The sequence below is a fragment of the Neodiprion fabricii genome, chromosome 4 (assembly GCF_021155785.1).
Source record: "Neodiprion fabricii isolate iyNeoFabr1 chromosome 4, iyNeoFabr1.1, whole genome shotgun sequence".
Taxonomy (NCBI): domain Eukaryota; kingdom Metazoa; phylum Arthropoda; class Insecta; order Hymenoptera; family Diprionidae; genus Neodiprion; species Neodiprion fabricii.
In genome coordinates, this window is record NC_060242.1 from 5,963,764 (window position 1) to 5,987,475 (window position 23,712).

The 23,712-nt window shown below is 33.5% G+C and overlaps 2 protein-coding genes across 10 annotated transcripts in view; one reads left to right on the top strand and one right to left on the bottom strand.

The window, feature by feature from the left end:
- The window catches only part of LOC124180288 (14 kDa phosphohistidine phosphatase-like), a 124,532-nt gene that overhangs the window by 58,150 nt on the left and 42,670 nt on the right, over window positions 1-23,712 (bottom strand). The gene's annotated exons all lie outside the window — the stretch shown is intronic.
- LOC124180282 (arrestin homolog) overlaps window positions 1-23,712 on the top strand; it is a 93,768-nt gene that overhangs the window by 30,573 nt on the left and 39,483 nt on the right. For all 4 annotated transcript variants that reach the window (XM_046565599.1, XM_046565598.1, XM_046565601.1 and 1 more), the window contains exons 3-5: window positions 3,044-3,097; window positions 6,140-6,275; window positions 10,113-10,265. In XM_046565599.1, the coding sequence (XP_046421555.1) occupies window positions 3,044-3,097; window positions 6,140-6,275; window positions 10,113-10,265 (343 nt within the window). The remainder of the gene's footprint in view (window positions 1-3,043; window positions 3,098-6,139; window positions 6,276-10,112; window positions 10,266-23,712) is intronic.

The window sequence follows — 23,712 nt, forward strand, 5'->3', positions numbered from 1 at the left end:
GCGAAGGAGAGGAAATAAAGCGAATGCGTGAAAAGGGGATAAGACGAGCCGCAAGTTTATAGGCAGCACCAACTAACATATTACACCGCATGTCGGAGAAAAGGGAGAGAAAATGGGGGTATTATTCTCTTCCCTCGTTTTGATCGACGAGCTTCGAAAAGCGACGAGAGGAGTGAAAGTGCCTCGGTGATTTCCTCCGAGTATCGTTGGTAACCCGAGTCGATGAATTAATATTCGTTCCGAATTTCTCTGCGGCTGCTACGGGCAATGTAGGCTCTCTTAATATTATTGCAGGCAAATTGAAACGATTGTATCAATTGTTCAAATTTTAGAATGCCTTCGTCGTTTAAATTTTAAATTTCAATTTTTTTTTTTTTTTTTTTTATAACCATATAACACGCAAATTCAAAACTCTCTCGTGATTCTGTAAAATTCAGCTTTCTACGAATGTATCTAATAATTTATCGCTGTATGACAAAAAAAAAAAAGAGTACAAGTTGAACGAAATAATTGCAAAGCTGTGACTGAAACGAACGATAAGTTAAATTTTGCTAATGCGAGACTTATCTTATATTGGACATATTGGACAGTGAAAAATATTTTCAAGGTAAATAGTTCCGGTTAAAAACTTCTCGTCCAATTGCGAATATTGGAAGAACTGCTATGCGGCAAAATTTAATTTCTATTTTTTTTTTTTTTTTGCACAGTCGGAAACATCAATGTTGCATAATCGATACTGCACACAGAACTCAAAATACAATAATTTTCGGCGTACGATCATGTTTTTTATTCTTATTTTTTTTTTTTTATTTAAACTAAATATATGGAGCATTCCATGTCCACTCGACCAATGATTTTTTCCTCACCATTTTTGATCAATTTCAGATTTTTCTGTACGATTCTCCGATACATCAGAAGAGTACTCGAGAAATTTAATTCAGACATTTTCCTCCAAGCGTTGATTCTTTACGATTATTCAAACTCGACCAAAATTGGTTGGTATCTTTTAAAAATCCCCAAAAAAATTTCGAAAATCTTATTATTCATTCCAATCATTCTGACATCGGCCAGTGATGTTTTTTGTGAAATGTTTTTAGCTCCTCAAACGTCTTGAATAAACAAAACACCGTGTTTGAACGTTCCGAAAACTGTAAATGAAAATTACCAAAAATTCCGTGTTTTATTCTAAATATTTTAGCGCGATGACGCTGAATTTATGGTAATTTTTAATGAATTTTCGGAAAATTGAAACATGATGTTACGTTTATTTAAGACGTTTAAGATGGTAAGAAAGGATCGATAAAGAAAAAAAAAAATGCTCCGTCATAAGCCGATATAAGGACGATTGAAATGAAAAATAAAATTTTTCAGTATATTTGGAGATTTTGAAAAAATACCAATTTTCAGACGGACTTGATTAATGATAAAAAATCAACGGTTGTAGGAAAAATTCTGAAGCAATTCAGGTGTGCTTTTTTGAGATCTTGAGATTTTGAGAGTCGTATAAAAAATCCTGAAGCTGCGAATCAAAAATGGTGGGGCAAAATCATTGCTCGAGTTAGGACATGCAATGCCCCATATATAATATGTAAATATATATATATATATATATATATATTCATTTATATATTCTTGTCACGTTTAAAAAAAGAAAAGTGTAAAATAAGAATAAAAATCTATAATGACAACTTATAAAAAGACTTCTTCTCGCGTTTGGCAGCCGAAAAATCGATCATAATCTCTCGTGAGCCGTGCGCGCGTTGCTTCAGCTGCACTTCCGTGCATTTCGGTTGATCGAGGAGGATGGAGGCTGATTCGATAAGAAAAATATATATTATAACACACTGAGAAAGAAAACCGCACAGGGCCGAAACGCCGGCACTAAAGCCCCAGCCTCGGGGGACTCGTCGTTGATTAAGAAGAAGAAAAACAACAGAAATGGCGAAAGACGAGACAGAAGAGTTTCTCCTTAGTTTCCTTAACACCTTGCGGGTCGCGAATCCGCCGCTATTGCTTTTTCATCGTCATTATTACGCGTTTACAACAATCAAGTACACAGGTGATAGTTCTGAATTGATATGAAAAAAAATTTTATTAGACAAACAAAAATATTTTGAATTGATTTTTTCTTCTTTCGCTTTTTTTTTTTTCTAATTTTTTTTAATCAAACTTCTGTGTTATCCGTTAATTTAACCAAGATTTTGTATATACCGGGAGTATCTCTTCGAACTTGAAAATCAACAGCGCATGCGCGAGTTTTATCGGCTATTAGTCCAGGCTGGCCATCCCGAGTTTTCGGCTGTCAAACTGTTTCTGACGGCGATGCAGTTGTGACGAATTTTCGAGGTTAGAATCTCAAATAATCGAGGCAGCGACTCGGAAAGGTTTCGGAGGCATTTGTTGTCGGGTCGGAGAGTCGATTCTTCAAAGAACGGTCGGAATTTAACGCTCACGCTCTTTGAAAATTCAAACGTAGACATTTTGCGTAGGTTGGCTGGCCTGCGTCGCGGACAAGAATATCGCCGCGGGAAGATTTCGCCGACCAATGAGATTTAATTATTTGGCGCATGCGCGGTTCATTTTCAAATTTCAGTAGATTTTCCCGGCATAACGAAAGGCTTGTGTTAAGAACTGAATCGGATTTGTGGTGCACGTAACTTATAAAAAAAAACTGCTTTCTGGTGTAATTATTTCAATCTTCTCTTGATATCGACAATTTCAAAAAAAAAACGCATCAAATCAGTCACATCGATTAAAAATATTGTTTAAATAACGAAATAATAATAATAATATTGGTATTAATAATAATGATAGTTATTTGAATGACAATAAGAAAAACGCGATCTCAAGTTTATTTTTGGCGAATCATTTGCATAAAGAAAGATATATCAACGTGTCAAATTCAAATGGTAGTGAGAATTAAAATTCTGGGTTGATGATGATTCGTTAATAACGAAATTAAAATAAGGATCGAGGCTGGGATAAATTGATCAACGTTTGTACCGATATTAAATTCATTTCACCCTCTCTGTTTGTGTTTCAGAAAAACAGAATCGAGCCTCGGTACTATTTCGGATTCAACGTTCAACAGTCAAAGGTATAATAAATACATTCAACCTTTTATCATGTGTAAAATTATTTGATACAATTTATCCGGCGTGACTTTGGCAATGCTGATGAAAATGCGATACTCCGTTTTTCCGCGGGAAAATTTGCGGAAAAAAAGTTGTAATTTCAGCTAGTTAAAACGCGGAATTATAAAGATATTGTAAAAGATCACCGTGAGAACAAAAAAAAAACTTTTCATAAGGAACAATTATTTTTCGAAAGGGGCAGGGGGGGGGGGGGTTAACCGCGGTGATTAATTAACGACCCCGATAACCCGCGAAATGATGAAAAACGACGAGAGTTTCTGCAGTAAAGAAGAAGTTAGACGTGACAAATTATAACGATATTTCAGAAAGCGAATTTCCGGCACGAAATTTGATTAGAATCGATTTGTAAGATCAACTTTGTGCAATTGTCAGATTTTGAAAATTATTCAGGTTGCATCGAAAGATTACGGACAAAAAAACTCTCAAATTGACAACTTATTTTTATAATGTAAAGTTTGAAAATATAGGATTAAACAATGCGAGTGTTGACAAATAAGATACATTGTGTTGACAAATTGTTGAAAATTGGAAAGGGTATTTTTTTTTTTTTTTTTTTTTGTTTCTTTTCTTTTCTTGCTTCATATTCTGCACAGTTAGATTATTTTCACAGGTGTCAATTTCAAAGAGTTTTACGTCACGCGCTGCAGAAATTTTGGTTTGGGTATGAACTTTTCGAGTGGATTTTGAATTAAATTCGGAGACAGTTGAGAGGGAAGAAAGTTTTTAAATAACGCGCAACGGGAGGCGGGTTCGCTAATTGAACACAAAACTCTGCAGAGATGATTAAAAAAAAACTTGGTTCATTACTTTTGAAAAATTAGAGCGGGATGATCGCTAACTTTTTTCACCTGTGACTTTAAATTAATTTTATTATATATTACAGACTAATTGTTGCTTATTTTTTGTATTTTACAATCGACATTGATTTCACGAGAATAATATACTTATTTTTTATTTTTTTTTTTTTTTTTTCATAGAACAATCAGCAGAAACTCGATTACTTCAACAGATGAAAACAAATGTTAGCGAAAAAAAAAAAGGATAAATCGTTAGAAAAAATATGGAATGTATAATGGTAAAGAAGTTTTTATTTTGTCTGAAGAGTTGAATATAAAAAAAAATCAGAACTGACAAATTTTTCCATATTCAATTCCAGCTGCATTTATAATGATCACAATATCTCATTGGAAATTAATTAACTGGTCAATATTCACCATCGTATTGTATGCAGAATTCAATTAATTACTGAAAATTTTGTTGATACAAGCAAATTGATTTATGTTATATTTTATTATCGCTTATTATACGTATTCACTATGATTTACATTAATACTTTTCCCAATCCCGTAATGTGTTTCACAAGTTCGTTCAGTGAATCGTAAATATTTAAAAAAAACTATGTAAAGTTAAATTGAATTAAGTCTGTAAACGTTAAGGGTTTCAGTTCAATAACTGAGGAATTTCATAAGGGATTTATAAAAGTATGCAAAGTAAAATCCAAATCGACGTTGATTTAATATTGGAGAATTTTGTCTGAACAATATAAAACAGATTTAAAACCATAAATTCAAAGAAAAAAAAAAAAAATTTCTATTCAAGAGCTTATTTATATATATATATAGTATATATAATGAATTTCGGCATAACTAAACAAACAAGCTACATAATAACACGTTCAATTAAACCATGGCATCGTTATCGTGTTGTTCGTAATGAATTAACTTTGCACCATTAAAACGCCATGCGTAGCTATTACGTATCTGTATAACAACCCGGATCTTTTTTAAAGTTTAAATAACGAGCTGGACGCAATTTAGCAGTTTGCAGATATAATCATAAAAATATTTCTGCGACGTGATGATTATACATGTAATAATTTTGCCTTGAAACTTATACACGCGGTTGGAAATTAATTAACAATAATAAAATATGCTAAGTATATTGGTTTTGTTAATTTTCTCAAAAGCAGGAAGAGAAATTATCGTGTCGTTATTATTATACTCTTTATATACATATATCTATATGTATACGTATAAAAACAAGGTGCTACAAATTTTTGGGAAAAAACATTCTATGACGTTTCCATGTTTGCCAGATTTTCCCAGGTATGTGGCCAACCTGATAAACAAAGAAACTTTGCCCGCGATCGATCGTGAAGCTTTTGAGGATAAAAATAATTAAAAACAAACAAAAAAAAATAAAAAAAGAAAAAAACATCACATTCGTTAGAAATCTGGAACTGACGGCAAAAAGCTTTTGAAAAGCTTTCTATATTTTTTCGAAACTCAAAGACGCATAGGCGTCGGAAAAGTTTTTGAACAAATATCGATTGATAATATCAGCACACCGGGTCACGGTCGCGTCTTCTTATTTATAGATACATTTCGTGCGACGGATTCTATTACTCCCGGAAGTCGGTGAAATACGAATATATTATAAGCGTATCGGCAAGACAGCTGATATCGAAGCTATGATTAGTTTTAAACGTTGGCCAGATTTCTGCAGTTCAACTTTTTCCAAAATTATTTCAATGAAATAGTAACGAATTTCCAAATAAAAAAAAAAAAAAAAAAAAAATGAAACAACCTCAACGGTTTTGTTTTATTTCAACAACTTTATTCGTCGCAGCGAAACGAAAGTTGGTTTGTTTTTTTGTTTTTTTTTTCATCTTCTTACATTTACTCGAAATGAAAACGAACGAAAGAAAAACAAGAAAAAAAAAACCCTGCAACTATTTCTTATCAGGTTGGATGAGTATTGTCGGAAGTAAAAAAAATTCCGACACTGAAATAGAAAAAAAAAAAAAAATGATTACCGCTGTTATGACGATGAGCGATTTTGTCTTTTTTTTTTTTTTTAATTCGTTTTTCGTCTCTTTTTTTCTACTTAGTCGTAAGAATTGACTGCACGACGATATTGGTTCGATTGAAAGGAGCAGATTCTTTTACGAGTGATTTAAGTGAAATATGATTTTCGTTTTACAGGGTGTTCAAGAAATCGTCGTCGAACAACAAGCTCACCCTGTATTTGGCGAGCAGAGATCTCGTGGTGAGTGCCGGAAAGATTGACCGTCTTCAGGGCGTGCTTCTCGTCGATCCTGACTACTTGCAGGACAAAAAGGTGCGACCGGTAGATCATAATATCGCATATGACTAACCACTCTTCATCCGACGCAACGTTCGATTGATTGAAATTTGAAATTCACACATTTTATAATTGATTCAATACCGAGTGAGACGAAAAGAAGAAAACGAAGAATTGAAAGAAATTCTTTTTCTCACCGAATTACAAAGTCTATAAATCGATTGTCATTTATACACATTGACGTCAAGTTGGACTTGATGAAGAATAAAATTTATTCTTATTACGCACTGACAAAAGAATTTTTTTTTTAAATTAACTCGTTCTGATTCTTATCATTCGAAGAAATAATTTTCAGTCTCATCTGACACAAATAAAAATGCAAGAAAAAAAAAAAAAAAAAGGAAAAAAAACACTTCATTTGCACTCGTTACATACTAGCTCTACGAAACGTTGTAAATTATTTCTTCTGATCAATCAGAATTTGAATTATTTCGTAAAATGATTCAATTTATTAAATTCAGTAATACGACCTTTTTTAATATGATAAATTTCTTAACTTAATTATATATATAATTCGTATCAACTCCTTGACCGCGAGTGAAGCACATCCGAGTGGAAAAAGTTGTGCCACTTTTGTAATTGAAAAAATTGCGACAAAACTTTGTATCTTCGGTGTTTATACTATTTTTAACATTATGTTAGATATTTTCTCGCATTCAAAGACTCAAATTCAAATGAAAATTAAAATTAGCACAGATTACAAATTTACATTCAGCGAACTTAAAACCGCTAATACACTTTCGTCGTATTCAAACTATCTTTCTAATTTTCATTCGGCATATTGAATCCGACATTTAAAATTTTCAAAATCTGATTTCAGATTCAAATTCACCGACCTAAACCACCCTTACAGTAACATTGCAGTATGAATATCTCAAATTTTTCTCTTCTATCAAATAAATTAGTTTTTAGTCAAATTGTAGGCACATACAAATAAATTATTTCTATTCTATACATACCTAACATAGGTTAGATTTGCAAGTCAAATTCTCTTTCCCGCGTTTTGTATCGAGTCAATCAAAAGAAAATAAAGAATCAAAAGTGAGTACAAGACGCTGAATGCAAAATGGAAATTTACTCATCGAACAAGTAACACTATATATATATATAATTATATATATATATTATATATATTATACACTGCATATAATAACGTGACGAAAGCACTTCTCGAGAATAAATACCTTTAATTATATATACAAGAAGTGGCGACAGCAGCTGTCGGTATATAAGTTTCGAGAAAAGAAAACGAAGAGAATAAGAATACGAAAGTCGCTGTAATAAACGAACGAAACGAATAGAGTGCCCTGAATTTTTTTCTATCTTTTTTTTTCCTTCTTCATCCCTCCCGATCCCATCTCGATATATTCTTTTTCAAAGGTAACGTAAACCCAATACGAAATTGCTGCATCGTACCAATTTAGCGATATGTCATTTTCATAGGTACGGGGGGTGGGGTGGGGGGGGGGGGGGGGGGGCGAATTTGAATAACACAGAGGTACATTTTTTTATACCCGGCCGTGATCGCATGCGTTATCCCTTTGATCTTCTCTTATCGTAATGTGGTATAATAAAAGGAAAAGGGAATACAAGAGACGAGAATAAAGTGAATCGGAATAAACGAAATCTGAAAAAAAAAAAAAAAAAAAAAAAAAAAAAAAACGTAAAGAAGAAATATCGAAAGAGGTTTAACAATTTTACGATATAAATATACTAACTTTATTAATCAAGAATTACAAAACGTAGTAAGTTCGTGAAAAACTTTCGAATCGAAGAAATTTCACACTAAATCTGTACTTTTTTTTTAACTTTTGTTTGCTATCGCGAAAATTGTTATTCGCAAATTTCGACTTCACTAAAATTACTTATGTATGGAAAATTATCAAATTCTTACACTGTGATCTTGAATAAAGGTTTCCCTGCCGAATCAAACTTTAACCTAAATAAGAAAAAAAAAAATAAAAATAAATAAAATCTCCCCAGACAATTCTATATGTTCCACATAATTCGCGACTCGTAACTATCTTCTCCGACTGTCGACATGCAAGGACGCGTACGTAAACAACGCGTTTCGAAATCAAGCCTGGCATGCGAATCGAATTTCCCGGTCAGGGGATAAGCGGATCGGTCGGTTTACAAAAGAAAGGGAGGGGTGAATAATTTGGTTGCTGAACCGAAAGGAGCGAGGGTTGTTTTCCGGTTAAGGGTTACCCAGAGCGGTTAGTCCTTTCGGTTTTTCGGTCAGTGTAACTGAAGCAGATCCGCAAACTTGGCGCTGTGTATTATAAAAGTGGAACAAAAACGGAGATAAAATAAGAAAGGAAAAAAAAAAAAAAAAAAAACATCTTGGAAATCGTGAAGAATATACAGAGGGATGTCCTTTTTTTTTTTTTTTTCAACTTTTGACTTTTGTAACGCGAGGAAATCATTTTTTTTTATACACATGAGGGGCGGGGGGGGAGAGGATAATAAAAAGAAATATAAAGGAAAAAAGAAGATGGAGTTGTTCGTGTTACAATGTTTAGGTAGATGTGACACGTCATTCTTTTTTTTTTTCAGACATGTACAAAAAATCGCGACAATGTTTGTACATTTACGTTTTTGCAAGGCACTGACATCTGTTGTTTCAACCTCCATTCCCATATGCGTATGTAATAAGTATATATATATATATATATATACTTATATATAAAATATATATACAGATACAGTGTACACAAGGGGATGAATTCGCGAAACTTTTCCGAGCAACGTGTCATGATGATAAATAAAATTTGGCAAGTCTAGTTCTTTGGAAATTCGTTCTCGAATTGGGAGAAAGAGAGGAAATGAGTATAAAAGTTGTTTGATAATGTGGTAAGAATTATTGAATTTTACAAGAATTCACATATTGCATAAAATTGCGATAGAACTGTTCGTGAGAATAAATAATTATGCAATTAAACTTTATAATATATGGACAACGAGAATATTTTATCCGATATTTGTGTTTGTAGAAACTTTCATCTTCATGGTTTGTCAGAAAAAAACAAAATAAAAAAAATAAAAAAAATTCACCGAGTCAAATCAGCCGGGGTACATACCTGTAATAAATTATTCGCAAACAACGATCGTCAACTGTCGAAACGACGACGACGACGACGACGACGGGAGTGTCTGGAAAAAGTCGTAAACCCGAGGTGAAAGATTTAATCTCGTCCGTAGCAAATCAAGTCTGCAAACTCTCAATTCACCGTTTCGTTTTGCAGGTCTCACCGATCTAATTGTCGCTGAAATTCAATTTCAAACTTTTGTAAAAAGTTGAACAATTTCGTTCCTTTTCCTACCCGAGTTTCTCATTTTTTTCTCTTTCTCTTTCGCTCTTTACGAATTTTAGTATACTTTGACGTATGGATATTGTTGAAGGAGATTTTTTTTTTCACACGGTTTCAAGTAACAATGTTACGAATATTGAGAACGAGGTGAAAAAAAAAAAAAAAAAGAAAGAAACATGCTTTCATAACTCGACTATAGGCCGTTAAAAAATTTAATACAAAATTTCATTCAACGTTAAAAAGATACCCTCATACATTTATTCAGACGGGTAAATAACTTGGAACGAACTGAAACGTCGACAAATTTTCAAACGAATAATAATCACCTCGATTCAAAATTATAACGTGGAAAAATAATTGTTATCGTGAAAAAAAATTTATTTTATACTCGAGAAGCAATTAGTTGCAAATTATAACTGTGTAGAGATTAAAGTTGTACACCGAAAAATCAGATAATCATTCCCTTTACCGACGATTAATGGCTCCAATTTTTTAACAGGTCTACGGTCAGGTGACTCTGACTTTTCGATACGGTAGGGAAGACGAGGAGGTGATGGGGCTCAAGTTTTGCAACGAAGCCGTCATGTGTTTGGCTCAACTATACCCTCCGTATCCGGGGGCAGAGCATCAGGAGACAAACACCCCGCTTCAGGTACGTAATTCGATCATTTCACGTTCCAGTTATACATGCCTACACTATCAGCGTAATCGTTGAACGAATTTTCATGCATTTCTGCTTTTTCTCCATAATTATCCGAACATTTTTCGTTCTTTTTTCAAGACTGAAAACGAAAGCGAAAAGAAAAATAAGGTAACCGTGAATATATATACGGTTCCGGTTTAAGAAACAGATTTCTATACCGAGAGAGTTACCGAAACTTAGCCAAGACACAAACCTTATTTTAGAATGTTCCGGATTGGGGGATATCCCCACTCTGGCTTACTTTATCGGATGATCGATAACGTCGGCCAACTAAATGATCCGACGATCGATAAAGTCAGCCAGAGTGGGGATATCACCCAACTTTGAACATTGTAGGTTGGTGTCTCGGCTAAGTGTCGGTAACTGACGAAATTCTAGAAACAGCACTGTATATTCACTACTATCTTCGAAAAAGAGGAACAAGAGAAACAAAATAGTATTTCGATTGTACTTTTAAAAATGGAACTGGAGTTAATTGGCATTCATTTTACACAAACAAATAAAATTCCTCTCTAATTCTGTGTGAAAATATTCAAAATTGACAATCTAAATGAAGAAGGTTACATTTTTTCAACAAGGTTTAATCCGATTGACTTTTCAGTTTGACAATTTTTCTATTCATATGTCTTCACGTATGATTCTCTTTGCGTGAAGTTTCCATTTAAGTTAAACGTTTGACAAATTCTAAAAGTGGAACAATTTCCTTCGCGGAAGTTCGTTTGTATAATAATTACTATCCAATGATTATTCAGAATACTATAATAAATGTTGCATAATTCATGAGCCTACGAAAACATGAATTATCGATTCGAATCGTATACGATATTCTAAGTATATTCGCTGGAACATATCTTCGGTATCGTATCAACGGTGTGAAAAAATCTTTGCAATATACAAATTTTTCCTCCCACGGAAAATTTTGTCAATGTGATTTGAACTTGGGTTGAGAAATAAATCAATTTCAAAGTATATTAATTCTTTGAAAGTGACTTATATTTACTCCCTTACAAACCACACGGTAAACAACCACACATGGAAAATTCTCTGGATGCTCGATGCGTGGAAATAGGCAAACACTAATTCGAATGTAAACCCGAATCGAAACCGCAATTTGTAAAGTAGAGTAAATTTCAAATGGACTCACAGGAATCGGTGAGTCAACGGATTGATTCAAAGTAAAGAAAATCTTTTTGTCCACGTACAGAACGAGGGATACCAGTGTCAACTCTGATGTGGGCAAACATCGTCCCGCGTTTAAAAGCAGCTCTGGTATTGTCCAGGACGAAATCGAACAGAGTTTCGCCAAGATTGCGGTACGCGGGAGACTTAAACAAATTGGCGATCCCGTATCGCGAAAGGGAAATTTTTTTTACTACCGAACGTATCGGGTCTCCGTCCAGAATCACTGATTTCCAGAAGGGATCTCCCTACATTTCCGTCCCTAGCGATCAATCCAACGGAGCCTCCCCCCTTTTCGAACTTTCCGTATGACAATAAGATGGAAGACAGAAATGGAAAGGGAGAGGAGGGAAGAGAAATGTAAAAGACGGGATACTCGATTCCGAAATAATAAGGGCTGCTAAATTTGCAAGGCGAGGTACTGGGGCCCTTAAATTTCATCACTTTTTCGTGATGAAAGAAACCCACTGAACCGAGAGCCAGACGCTTTCTCTTCTTTTATCACGGTGAAACGAGAATGACGAATTGCCCAGCCGAGCAAAGACTTATGCGTCAAAGATTGAGAGAAGTATAATACTCCCTTTTCAAGCACATGGCAAAAGAGGGAGAGAAAAAACGTATAGTATTGAAAAACAGAAGGAACTAAAAGGCGAGGGACATTGTCGCGAGTTATCAAGTCAAAATTATCCTTGAATCGTTCTCAACGGAAATTTTTTTTGTTTTTTAACTCGAAATTTGGTCTCATTGTACACAAAAAAAAAGTTTCATTTAATCGGATTAAAAAATTGTACTTGATTATTCGTATGAAGGAAGTAAATATTCAACATTTTTCCAACGTACGGATGGTCATATAAATGTGAAATTAAATTTTCTTTACAAGCTATAAATAATTCTCCGATCGATCATCGAATCATATTTTAGATTTGACAACATTTTCTTAAAAACAATGTCAATTCTAAACATCGAGATAAAGTTTGCGGGATAAATATTTATTTAAAATTCCGTGAAACTTAAAAAGGCAACGTGAAAAAAAAAAAAAATCTGTAAAAGAATATTTTCCCTCTCTTAGCCGCGCGAATAAACTAAACGCTACAACCCAGTGTTTAATTAAATACTCCGAGTCGAGCGCTTGCAAATTACGTCCAGCATCGATTAAATTTCCCGATTGTGAATTTCCGCGTGCAGAATTAATGAGTCGGATATATAATTCGAAATCGTATAGATATATTAAAGAGATGATGTTGTTATTATTATCATGGTTGTTGTTGTTGTTGTTATTATATATATATATATTTCAGAGATCGATGAGAGCTAATCTTTGACTGATAAAAAATTGTTGCAGAGTTCCTGCGAGACTTGTGATATTTAAGGATGAGTTTTCTTCTTCAAAGGAAAAACCCGTCACGCGTGTCAATTTATGCGTACGAATATAGAGAGTAACCGTAATTTTCCGACTGTTTCATTCCGCACTTTTATGCCGAGGGACCTGCAAAGGACCGAAGCGATTTCACACACGAAAAATCCCACGAAAGTTACCACAGCATACGGGTGGAGAAAAAATTGACTTGGACTATATATATATATATATATATATATATATATATATATATATAGTAGATATATATATATATATAGATAAAATGGTCAAGAGGGTTGTGTAACTAAAGGAAAAGAGAAAGAGAGGAAAAGAGGGATGGAACAAATTAGGAAGCGGTTCAAGGGGCTTAAAGGGATGGGAACATTAACAGCAGAGAAAGAAAAAACTTAGGCCGGGGGGTTAAATAATACGACGGAAACCGGAAATCAGGCTGCGGGAGGCAATTAATATACTCGACAGAAGCGAAATTAACGTAGGAAAGCGATGCGGAATATAATCGCTTGATCGTGATAAATGTGATCTATATATTAAACCTGCCTGAAACAAAGTAAGTTTTTTTTTTATCATCCCAGTTGCAAAGTGGGAAGAAAAATTCTGTGTTTAAAACGTTTATTACCTACGCATGCAACTTCCGTGTCGAGTTTTCCAAAATCAACTTAAGAGAACCCGCAAAATTTTCTCGAAAAATGCTCGTTTTTTGTTCTCTCATTTGTTTCGTTTCGGATAAATCAAACTTGTTATCCTCCGCAGACTTCTTCTCGCTGGTCTCGTCAGAGTGTTTGGAAAAACCGCCATGTTTTAATCCCGTGAGATTTTCCGGAAAAAAGAAAGAGAATATTTTCAAGCACAGTTTGAGGTGCAAAGAAATTTTTGAAAACAAAACATAAAAAAATACATAGAATTCTACCACGATTCATCAAAAATCATTTTCGACGTGCAGAATAGCGGTTAGTCGGTATTTTTGAAACACGGTTGGTACATTTTTTCAAATCTCACCACTTTTCAACATATTTCAACCGGAAAAACGGAGTTTTCCAGTGATCTGCCACTTGATGGAATACCAATTTGTTTTTTATTTTTTTTTTTTTTTTACAGCACTTTTGATATCGTCCGATCGATAACTTATTCAAATCTATTTCCTAACAACAGACTGTAATTTTCGCAAAGAAAAACAAAAAAGAAAACGGATTAGGTGATAAAATGTGATATTATATTTATTTCGAATCACCGTATCGAAGCTATAAAAACGTGCTAATATTTTCCAATGAGATAAAGTTTCAGTTTTATTTAAAAAATTCTCAGACTTTTATCAGTTTTTCCAAAAGGTTATCACTGCGAAACCATTAATTCACCATGCATTTCCTTTTCACTGGAGTTTTGCAGAGCTAGGCGTGTTTTCCTCGCGTGAAACGAGAGGCGAATGTTGATTTCAATATTCAAAAACTAGAAAGTCACTGCGTCGCATCGCCTCGTCATCGTGAATTCATCGTGAATTCATCGTGAATCTGAGCACGTCTCAAGCGAGATTACGTGAAATTGGTTATTGGAAGTATCGGAAACACGAGGCGTTCTACTTTGCGGATGAAAAATGTTGCGTCTTTCATTACATGGATACATATACATGTGTATATGTGCTTGAATAAAATGCGTTTGCATGTGCGTTTAATACACACATGAACATTTGTGAACGTTCGATTCCTTCGATCTCTTCGTCGCGATGATGTATTTTTCCTGCGATATTTCCTCTCTATAGTGATAAATGGGAAAGCTTTTTGTCCGCAACACTTTTGTTGTTTTTGAATTTTTATCATCCAAGAGACTTGAACGCTTTCAAATTGACGAATGAAAATTCCCTCAAAATTTGAGCTTTCCATATCAACTCCAATATAATCCACTTTGTGATCGAAGTATCTTACAGAAATAACATGGAAAAAACTTTCTTTGATATTTGAAATTTTATAATTCGTTGACAAATACACCGGCGAAAATTGAAAGTACATATTTTAATACATATTGTACGGATCGAACCAACAAATCATAGACCTAACTGTATCGTTTGATGTCCAAAAAAATTTTTCAATTTGTTGTGGTCAAAAACGACAGCTTTGATTTTTCTAAATTTTACCGCCATTTTGTAAAAGTGACCCGAAATATCCTCTGCATAAATATGGACAGTTTTAAAATCGATGAATTTTTTTTTGTAACATCAAAGACTCGAAAACACATCTTTTAGTCATGATTCGAAAATGCGATGAAAATGGAGATGATTTTTTTGTTCTTTGTTCTTTTTTTCCTTAAATTTTGTCCAAAAAAAAAAATTTCTTTGAATTTATTTTTAATCGTCATTTATCGCAGTAAGATCCAAAAAAATTTCGTCTTGGTAAAATTCGATTTTCTTTTTAATTCAAGAGTAAAATGAAGAAGGCGATGCTTAATTCCAAAGAAAAAAAAAAAATTGTTTGTTTCGTATTTTTTTCCGACGACAGAAAGATCTGAAAACTTGAACACGTGATAAAATTGATCGTCCTATTCTCTTCAAAACACCACCCGAGTCATAAATGTTTTAGTACTTTTTTCACATCTCAAATTGAAACAAGATCGGAATTTCGAGCCTAAAAATCTGGCCAAAATTTGGTGGATCGTTTCACGCGCCTGTAACGATCGTCGCGAAGAGAAAGACAATGCAAAAAATTTACTCACTCGCGATCCCTTTTCACGCAGGTGGTCGAGGGGCTTTGAGAATCTAATTTTAAATCACGTTACGTAGAGTACACGGTGTGTGTATATGGATAATCCGCTCCTAAAGCAGCGGACTAAATTTTGCACGGCGTTGGAAAGTTTGGCACGAGAGCTGAGAGCTTATTTTCTCACTTGTTAGTCGCACTTATCGTCAGCTGCGTGATAACTCCGTTTTTTCCATCCTTATAAATCGTACAAATTTCAAATTTACACTCCGCTTATTTATGAGGCATTCTACACCAATTCGATCTGGGCCTGACACCATTGACTTCTAAAATTGGGCCCGGCGAATTTTTATATGATTTTTGTCTAGTTTTTTTTTTCATATTTCCGACTCGAGTTGAATTTTCTACATTTTTTAAAACGATTTTTTAGCGATCGACGCGTTTTAAATGTCTGAAAAAATTTTTAAGATTAGAGCCAGGGTGGGGAGTTTTTTTCTGCTCACTGTTTCAAGCTTTTTGCGAAAGAAAAAAAGACGTTCAAAAAATTGGAAGTGAGAGTTATTTTACCGTGGATGATTGATGAAATATTTCCACGTGTCACACCGGATTTTTGAAAAATTCTTCGCATATTTCACAAGAAATCTTTTTTTTAACTTTCTTCTTCATTTAGCTAATAAAGGTTTTTTTTCAATCATCATCAATGAAGCAACCCTAATTTGAGATGATAGAATAAAAAATTGTAAAGTATGAAGTTTTGCGAAAAAAGCAAACGAAATAAAAGTATTTTCATATCAAATAAAATTGTTGTCGTACAAGTTATTTACAAGGGCCTTAGAACAGAAAAAATGAGATTTTTAATTCCGCTGGTTAGATTCGACTTTTTTTTTCAGTATATGTACAATTGTACAATTTATTCTTTTTCTGATAAAAAAACCTACAATCTCTGTTGTTTTTACCACGATCTGCAAAATGTTACAAGGTAGTCAAACAATTGCAAATCTCGGCTGAAATTACGATGCACGCGAATTTCATAATCGATTTACGAGTTACTTTATCATACAATGCAAATATAATATTTGACGTTGAAATAATAACTGTAATTATAGATTATTCATCTATCTGTATAACTGTGGAAAGAATCTCCAAGTTTGAATAGCCATAAATATTCAGAACGAGGATAATAAAATCTGAACTTTTGATCGTAATCTTATCAATTTTATAATGTAAAGTCAACTGCGCGGTCCGGAAGTTTGCTGGTAATATATATTTAACACGTTCAAAGGTTGCGAAAAAATTTTGCGAAGTATCCCTACTTATTAAAATTGTTTATTCATTAAAGTTCTCGACTCTGTGATCTTTCCGAGATGAAAAAAATCTGCGACGATAAACTTTTCCGGCAGACGGAAGCTGTCAATAATAAATATTGAACGACCATGTGATACACATGTATAAAATTGGTTCGATATAACAATCAGAAAAAAGAAATTGCGCCAAGCGACGTAAAATTAGGTTAAAAAAAATTCGAAGCGAGTTTGATGGATGAACGGGAGGAAAAATGGAGTGAAAAACTCTACTTTTCAACTTGACGGTAGTGAAACTAGGCCGAGGGAATCGCGATTCTGATTCGAATGTATGAGTAAAAAAAGAGAAACGGGGTCAAAAGTAGAACGGCGACAAATAACTAAAGATTGCTTTCAAATGCCGGGAATATAAATTTCTGAATTTTTCCAACAGCTTAGAAACGGCTTCCTTTCTACACAACGAAAAATGAAAATCGGACAAACCGTTAGTTTATCAAAAATTTAAATATAATAGAATTTTTTTGGACGATTCATTGTAACTAGTTGTCCAGAACAATTATCAGCGTTATGAATATATTGCAAAATGTAAACGACGCGGATTATTAACCGAATGAATTGCGAATTTTTATGATAATTTATTGTGCATATACATGTTTTTTTATACCGAATTCACGGTGGATATACCGTGGGGTAAATTTGACCCCGATACACAGCGTGAGAGTTAATAATGTGGGAAATAGATGATCAATGTAAACTGTAATTTCAGAATGAGGAAATTAAAAAAAAAAAAAAAAAAAAAATTTCTACAGTCTAGTATAATTTCAGACAAATTAAAATTAGTGAGACTCAAAACATGTCAATTTGACATGGAATGACCGATATATACTTCGATATTTTCGATTCGGTTGTCTTTTTACAAGTAATGCAAGTAAATTCGAGCTGACGAGCAGATAAAACGTTAAATTATATATTATGTCCTATTTTTATTTTCATGTTTTATTTTTTTTCGATCAACACAAACACGACCGCTCTGCTATTCGCTTAGAAGATTAATGGTTTTCGTATTGAGCGCCCTTTTTCCACTCTGACCGAGACTCATATTGGTATAAGCAAAATACGGAGTGACGACACGGGTAAAGGGACGGTGATAAATATGGGGTGGTTTTATGGGGTAACGGTTGGATGTGGAGAAAAAAAATTAAAATTTTTTTAAAAATAAGAAAGAAAAAAAAATAAATACATATATAGCAACACATCGAAATCGTACAAAGTCCCGTCGGACGAGGCGAGTGCAGAGCTTTTTGGCAAAGATATACTCGCTCGGCCGGCACCCTTGGGATTATGGGGATTCAAACCCCAGCGATATTCATTCATCCGCAATATCGGAATAGTAGGGAATGCAAAGGCTGAACAGCCATACAAAATAGAGGGGTTGAAATACCGAAAATTCCAAAATCCGGGTGTGCGATTCGTGGAATTTCGGTATACGAAAGAATAAAAGTACAGAAGCGTCGGAGTGAAAACTTTGCGGCCTTCCGTGTGAAATCGATCGATTGACGTCCGTTTATAGCATTCGTAGATGCTTATGTATCGATTCATCGCTTTCAAAAAATTTCAAAAATGCTACAGGTTAGGGTAAAAAATGGTCGATTTGGCACGGAATGCCTATTTTCTTTTTTTTTTTTTTTTATTGCATTTTCTACATCTGTTGCAATGAATTTTTGTAATTGTAGAAATACAATTTGATATTCTTGATTTATTCACTTTTTGTGTTTTTTTTTTTTTTTTTTTTTACGTGGTCGCTTTTAGGATCCAAACATTCAAACCTTTCAAAGGTTCCAATTTGTTTGATGCGTTCTAAATATTTTTAGAAAATCATTTAATTTAGTGTTCGGATCGGTTAATATTGGAAAATTTTGTTTTGACAGAAATCGATGCATATGACGTTTTTTAAAAATATGAGGAAAAGTATAAAATGAAACGTTGAAAACGTAGAAAGTATGATCGCATATGCGTAAAGGCAAAAATTCATAGAAACAAAATATATAATCGTCGTAATAAATGTGAAAGTAGAGAAAAGTATACGGTGCATTCTATGCCAAATCTACATACATGTTCTGAAGCTATTCTCAAGTTTTTTTGAAACTTTTCAACTTGTGAAACCACTAATTTATCCATTTTTGTCACTTATTTTTTATTTTTGTTTCATGTTTGAATCACGTGTATTCGAAAATTCTAAAAGCTCTACACATTTTGCAAAACTCTCAAACTACTTCTACTAACTCCTTTAAAAATTCAGTCCTTGCTATCGCTTTAAAAATCCGGTTTAATAAAAATTCAATGTCCAAAGTTTTGAATATATGAGAAATGAAATTCTAAAATATTTTTTTTTTTTTTTTTCTATCCCTACCTCAAAAATGAAACACTAACGATCACCTCGCGAACTCGTCCCATCAAATGCAAATTATCTACGGGCGGAAATTTCAAACTGCGTATCGTGTAACAGTTATAATTTTGCAGACTAAGTTAATTTACACAGAGTCATCGACTCGGAGGGGGGGGGGGGGGGGGCCGCCGCTGGTCCATAAACACGAGGCAAAATGCGTTTTAACCTCGTTGAATTTTGCTTGCACGATGCATTATTCACCCCAAAAACAAGCCAACTTCCACTCCTCCGCTTCTTCGAAGAGAAATTGCTTTCTGCGGGTACATATTTCAGATACATGTATACACTGTAGGAAATACCAAAGTGTTGATTCGGTATTAATTTAAATTTGCAATTTCACTCGAGCTATTGAAAATTTACGGCCCTCGAATTGTTTTCACTTGGAATTTAGTCAACACCCAAGACAATTGCGGATTTTATGCCAATCTTGAATTTTAAAAGTGCTTCAAAAAACGGAAAACGAAGACAACTTTGTCAGGGAATCGATTTTGAAGTACCTAATCTGAACAATTTGCGAATGAAAATTATTGAAAATCTTTCGAGAGGTTAGAAAAAAAAGTGAAACCAGTATTAAAGCGTTTGAAGTTTATATTCATTTTAATAAATTCAAGCGTTTCACAAAGACATGCAACAACGAACTTTCGAGATCGATCTTATTTTCATGTTTGTCGAGAAAAAGAACGGGGTATATATGGAGAATTCCATGCCAATCCCTCAATCAATCAGACCCTCGTCATTTCTGACTTGTTTTAAAAAATTTTCTGTAATCGTCCTAATTCTGAAACTGCTCGATTATTTATAAATATCTAGATTGATTTTGAAAAGGACCTTTTTTTTAACATTCTTAAAAAATTCTCCGAAACTGTATTTGCTATTCGTAACATTTCAAGACCAAGCCAATTTTTTTTTTTAAATTTTTTTTGACCGACTAAAATATTGTTTGAACGTTTTGAAAATTCTGGAAAAATTCTCGAAACTCATACATTTACACGGTACAATACATATATCCTCAAAGAAATAATGAGAATATGAGGGAATCTACGTAATGTTAAGAGTACAGAATAGACACATCAATAGGAATAATTGAAAATGTTCAAGTGTAGATTTTCCGCTAAATCATCAAGAACAACCCAATCAAATGTTTATCTAAAGCCTTTATCCACAGCTGGTCGGTATATTTGACCTCCGGTCTTCAATCTGATTTTTTAGTGACATTTTACTCGCTCAACGTGAAATGCCTGCGGCTATTCGTCCAGTTTCTCGATTTCATAAAAAAAACCAATTCACATAAAAGTAACGCAACGGAACCACAATAAATAACAACGAAGATTCTATACCGTATTGCATATTGTACTTTTTTGCTTACCTCCAGATGTGTGTTATATCATGTTCAATTTAATGAAAAGAAAATATTGAGGGGAAATTTTTCACGAGTTTTCGAACGTTTCACTCGTCAAATTACGATTGCTTTTTTTTTCTATAAAAAGATACCGAGAGCAGATTTTTATATTAGATACACGAATCAGGATCATTATTTCTGTTATTGGCATCCTTTTTTTTTCTTTTTTTTTTTTTTTATTTTACTCATACCACTCGGAAATTTCATACGTACAACGTACAAAAAGCTGGTGCCTCATGAATTTACCACTCGAGAAAAGTTTCCCTTCTTCTTCAAACTTCTCACGCGACTTCGCAGCGCTCCACACATAAGATACACAAAAAGTTGTGAGACGAGTTTTTCTAACTTGCATGATATTTTTTCATCTCTCCGGGAAAACAGCTTCAGACCACGCTCTTCTGATTCAGAGTTGAACCTTGCGATGAGTGCGAGACCCGCTTATAAATTGGTTTCGCCTTTTCCTTAACCGAATAAGGATGGTACAGTTTCTATTTGAGAAACTTTTTTAGGTCGTGAAAAATTATGAAACAAATTGCGGAATAATGAATCAACCAACGAAATTCTCGCCGATTATTTATTAATTGTAGAGTTGAGATGTGAAATTTGATAAACGATTTCAAAGGTTTCAAAATATTTCACGGATTTAAAAACATTACAGAAAATTTCAAATCTTGCAAAATATTTTAGACAATTTCAAGCGATTTCCGAAGATTTCAAGAGATTTCAGACGATTTCAAAAGATTACAATAGATTTCAGATGATTTCAGATATTTCTAAGGTTTCAAGAATTTCAAAGGATTAAAAAAAGATTTCAAATGATTTCAAAGTATTGCAAAAGATTTTGACAGATTTCAAAATAATTCAAATGATTTCAAAGGAATACAAAAGATTTTTACTGATTTCAAAGATTCCAAACACCTCAAAAGGTTTCAAGAGATTACAAATCGTTTCAGATGATGTCAGGAGATTTCTATAGATCTCAAAGGATTACGAATGATTTCAAGTAATTTCTATTAATTTTTGGAGATTGCAGAAAAATTTTAAATTCTAAGTGATTTAAAGGATTTCAAAGGATTTCAGAATATTGTAAATGATTTCAATAGATTTCTAAGGATTTCAGAAGATTTCCGAAAATTTAAAGGATTACGAAAGATTTCAATGTTTTCCAAAGATTTTAAATGACTTCACGGGATTTCAGAAGATTTCAAGAGATTTCATAAGACTACAAAATACTTCAAAACTTTTCATAGATTTCAAGAGACTTAAATAGATTCATAGAAAGGTGTATACACTAGATTTCAGGAGATTTCCTCGGCACGAACGGAAAAAAAATCGATAAATAAAAATGAATCAATTCTTCGGAGAAGAATTCAAATTTACAGTTGAGATTTCTGTAAATTTAGCTTCAGACTGGAACATCCGATTGCAATAATTTTTTACAATACTTCATCATTTTCAAGAGAGAAGAAAACAAAATCACGAATACTCGTTACAAAATTGTGAATATATAGAAGGATTTCAATTCATGCGTATAGTAAATGAAATTTCATTTTTATCCCAAATGATATTCGGCCCGACATAATTTTGTTCGAAAACGTTTACGCATTAGCAATACCATAAATTAGGGGAAAATAAAAAAAAAAAAATTAGGAGGCTGTAAATGTTGCCGCTCCCTTTGCGAAAATTAATGATGAAATTCATCTGTGAACGGGGGTTTGGGTTGTACATTTTACGAGAGTGTAAAGTAACGTGTTGTAAACCGTAATGTAACCGCAGAGAATAAAAACACGGAAGACATTTTCCACCTCCGGCAGTAATTTAATAATCCTTCGGCAGTAATATTGCCGAGATAAACTTTTACTAAAATTACAATTTCATCGAACGGTACGAGCAAATTTTTTTTTTTTTTTTTTCTGTTGCTTCGAGAAGTATTTCATCGATATTATCTCGACGGAGGATTTTTCTTTGATTACATTTTTTTTTTTTTTTTTTGTAATGCGAATAAAAAGAACTTTTCTTCCATACGTTACTCCAATTGTTTACAAAAAAATGTACACATGTAAAAAAAAAAAATCGTTTCATCGGGCCCGAAATTCTTCCAAATATTTCAGATTCGAAAGATTTTTTGAGGGTACGAATAATTAAGGCTCGATTTTGTTAGAAATCATCCTGCAGTGTTTTGAATTTTTCCCAACTTTTTTATCTTCCAATCTGTTTGAGAGTCAGAACTAAATATCCTAGATTATTTGATTTATCTGTAATACTTGATTACGTTTGTTTGAAATAAATGTACTATACTTAAATATGAATGCAGAATTTGGATAATTCAAATTTTTGTCAAACGTCGATCGTATTTGTATTTGTATAAATTTATCAACACAATTTTATGGTTGGAAAATATTTATAAGAAACGAAACACTATTTCGTGTTCGAACTGGAGAAAATTATTCGTGAAAAAAACGCAAGCAAAACTTCTAAAACGAATTTGACGAATTAAAAAAAAAAAGATCGATAACGAAGTCGGATTAACAAATTGAGAAAATAGAAAGAAATTCTACTTATCGACGTCATCTGAGGAATTTTGGTGAAATAATTTCTTTTTTCCGTTAATTTCTTAAACCGACTCCGTTTCCGGAAAAACGAGGACACGAAGTTAATTCGACGTAGAATCTTCCGCTCTACACGATGTTCGAGTAATTTTTCATCCGTCGATAGAAGTTTTTGAGGGAAACGCAAAATAAAAAAAAAAACGTCAAATTTTGCTGTTTTCTCAAAACGCCGGCTACGCGGCTCAAAAATCATTTCAGACCTCAGTTTCTTAGGGTCGAAAACTTCTATACACAAAAATGCAGCAACGTCCCGAAGGTTTTTAATTCAGGCCTATTTTCACTGAAATAGAATACAAGTAGATGAAGTAAAATGAAGAATCTCCTAAATAATCGTAGCAGCGAGAAGAGCCTGAGGCGGAAATTTCTCAGGGACGTATTTACGGAACAGGCGAGGCCCTGC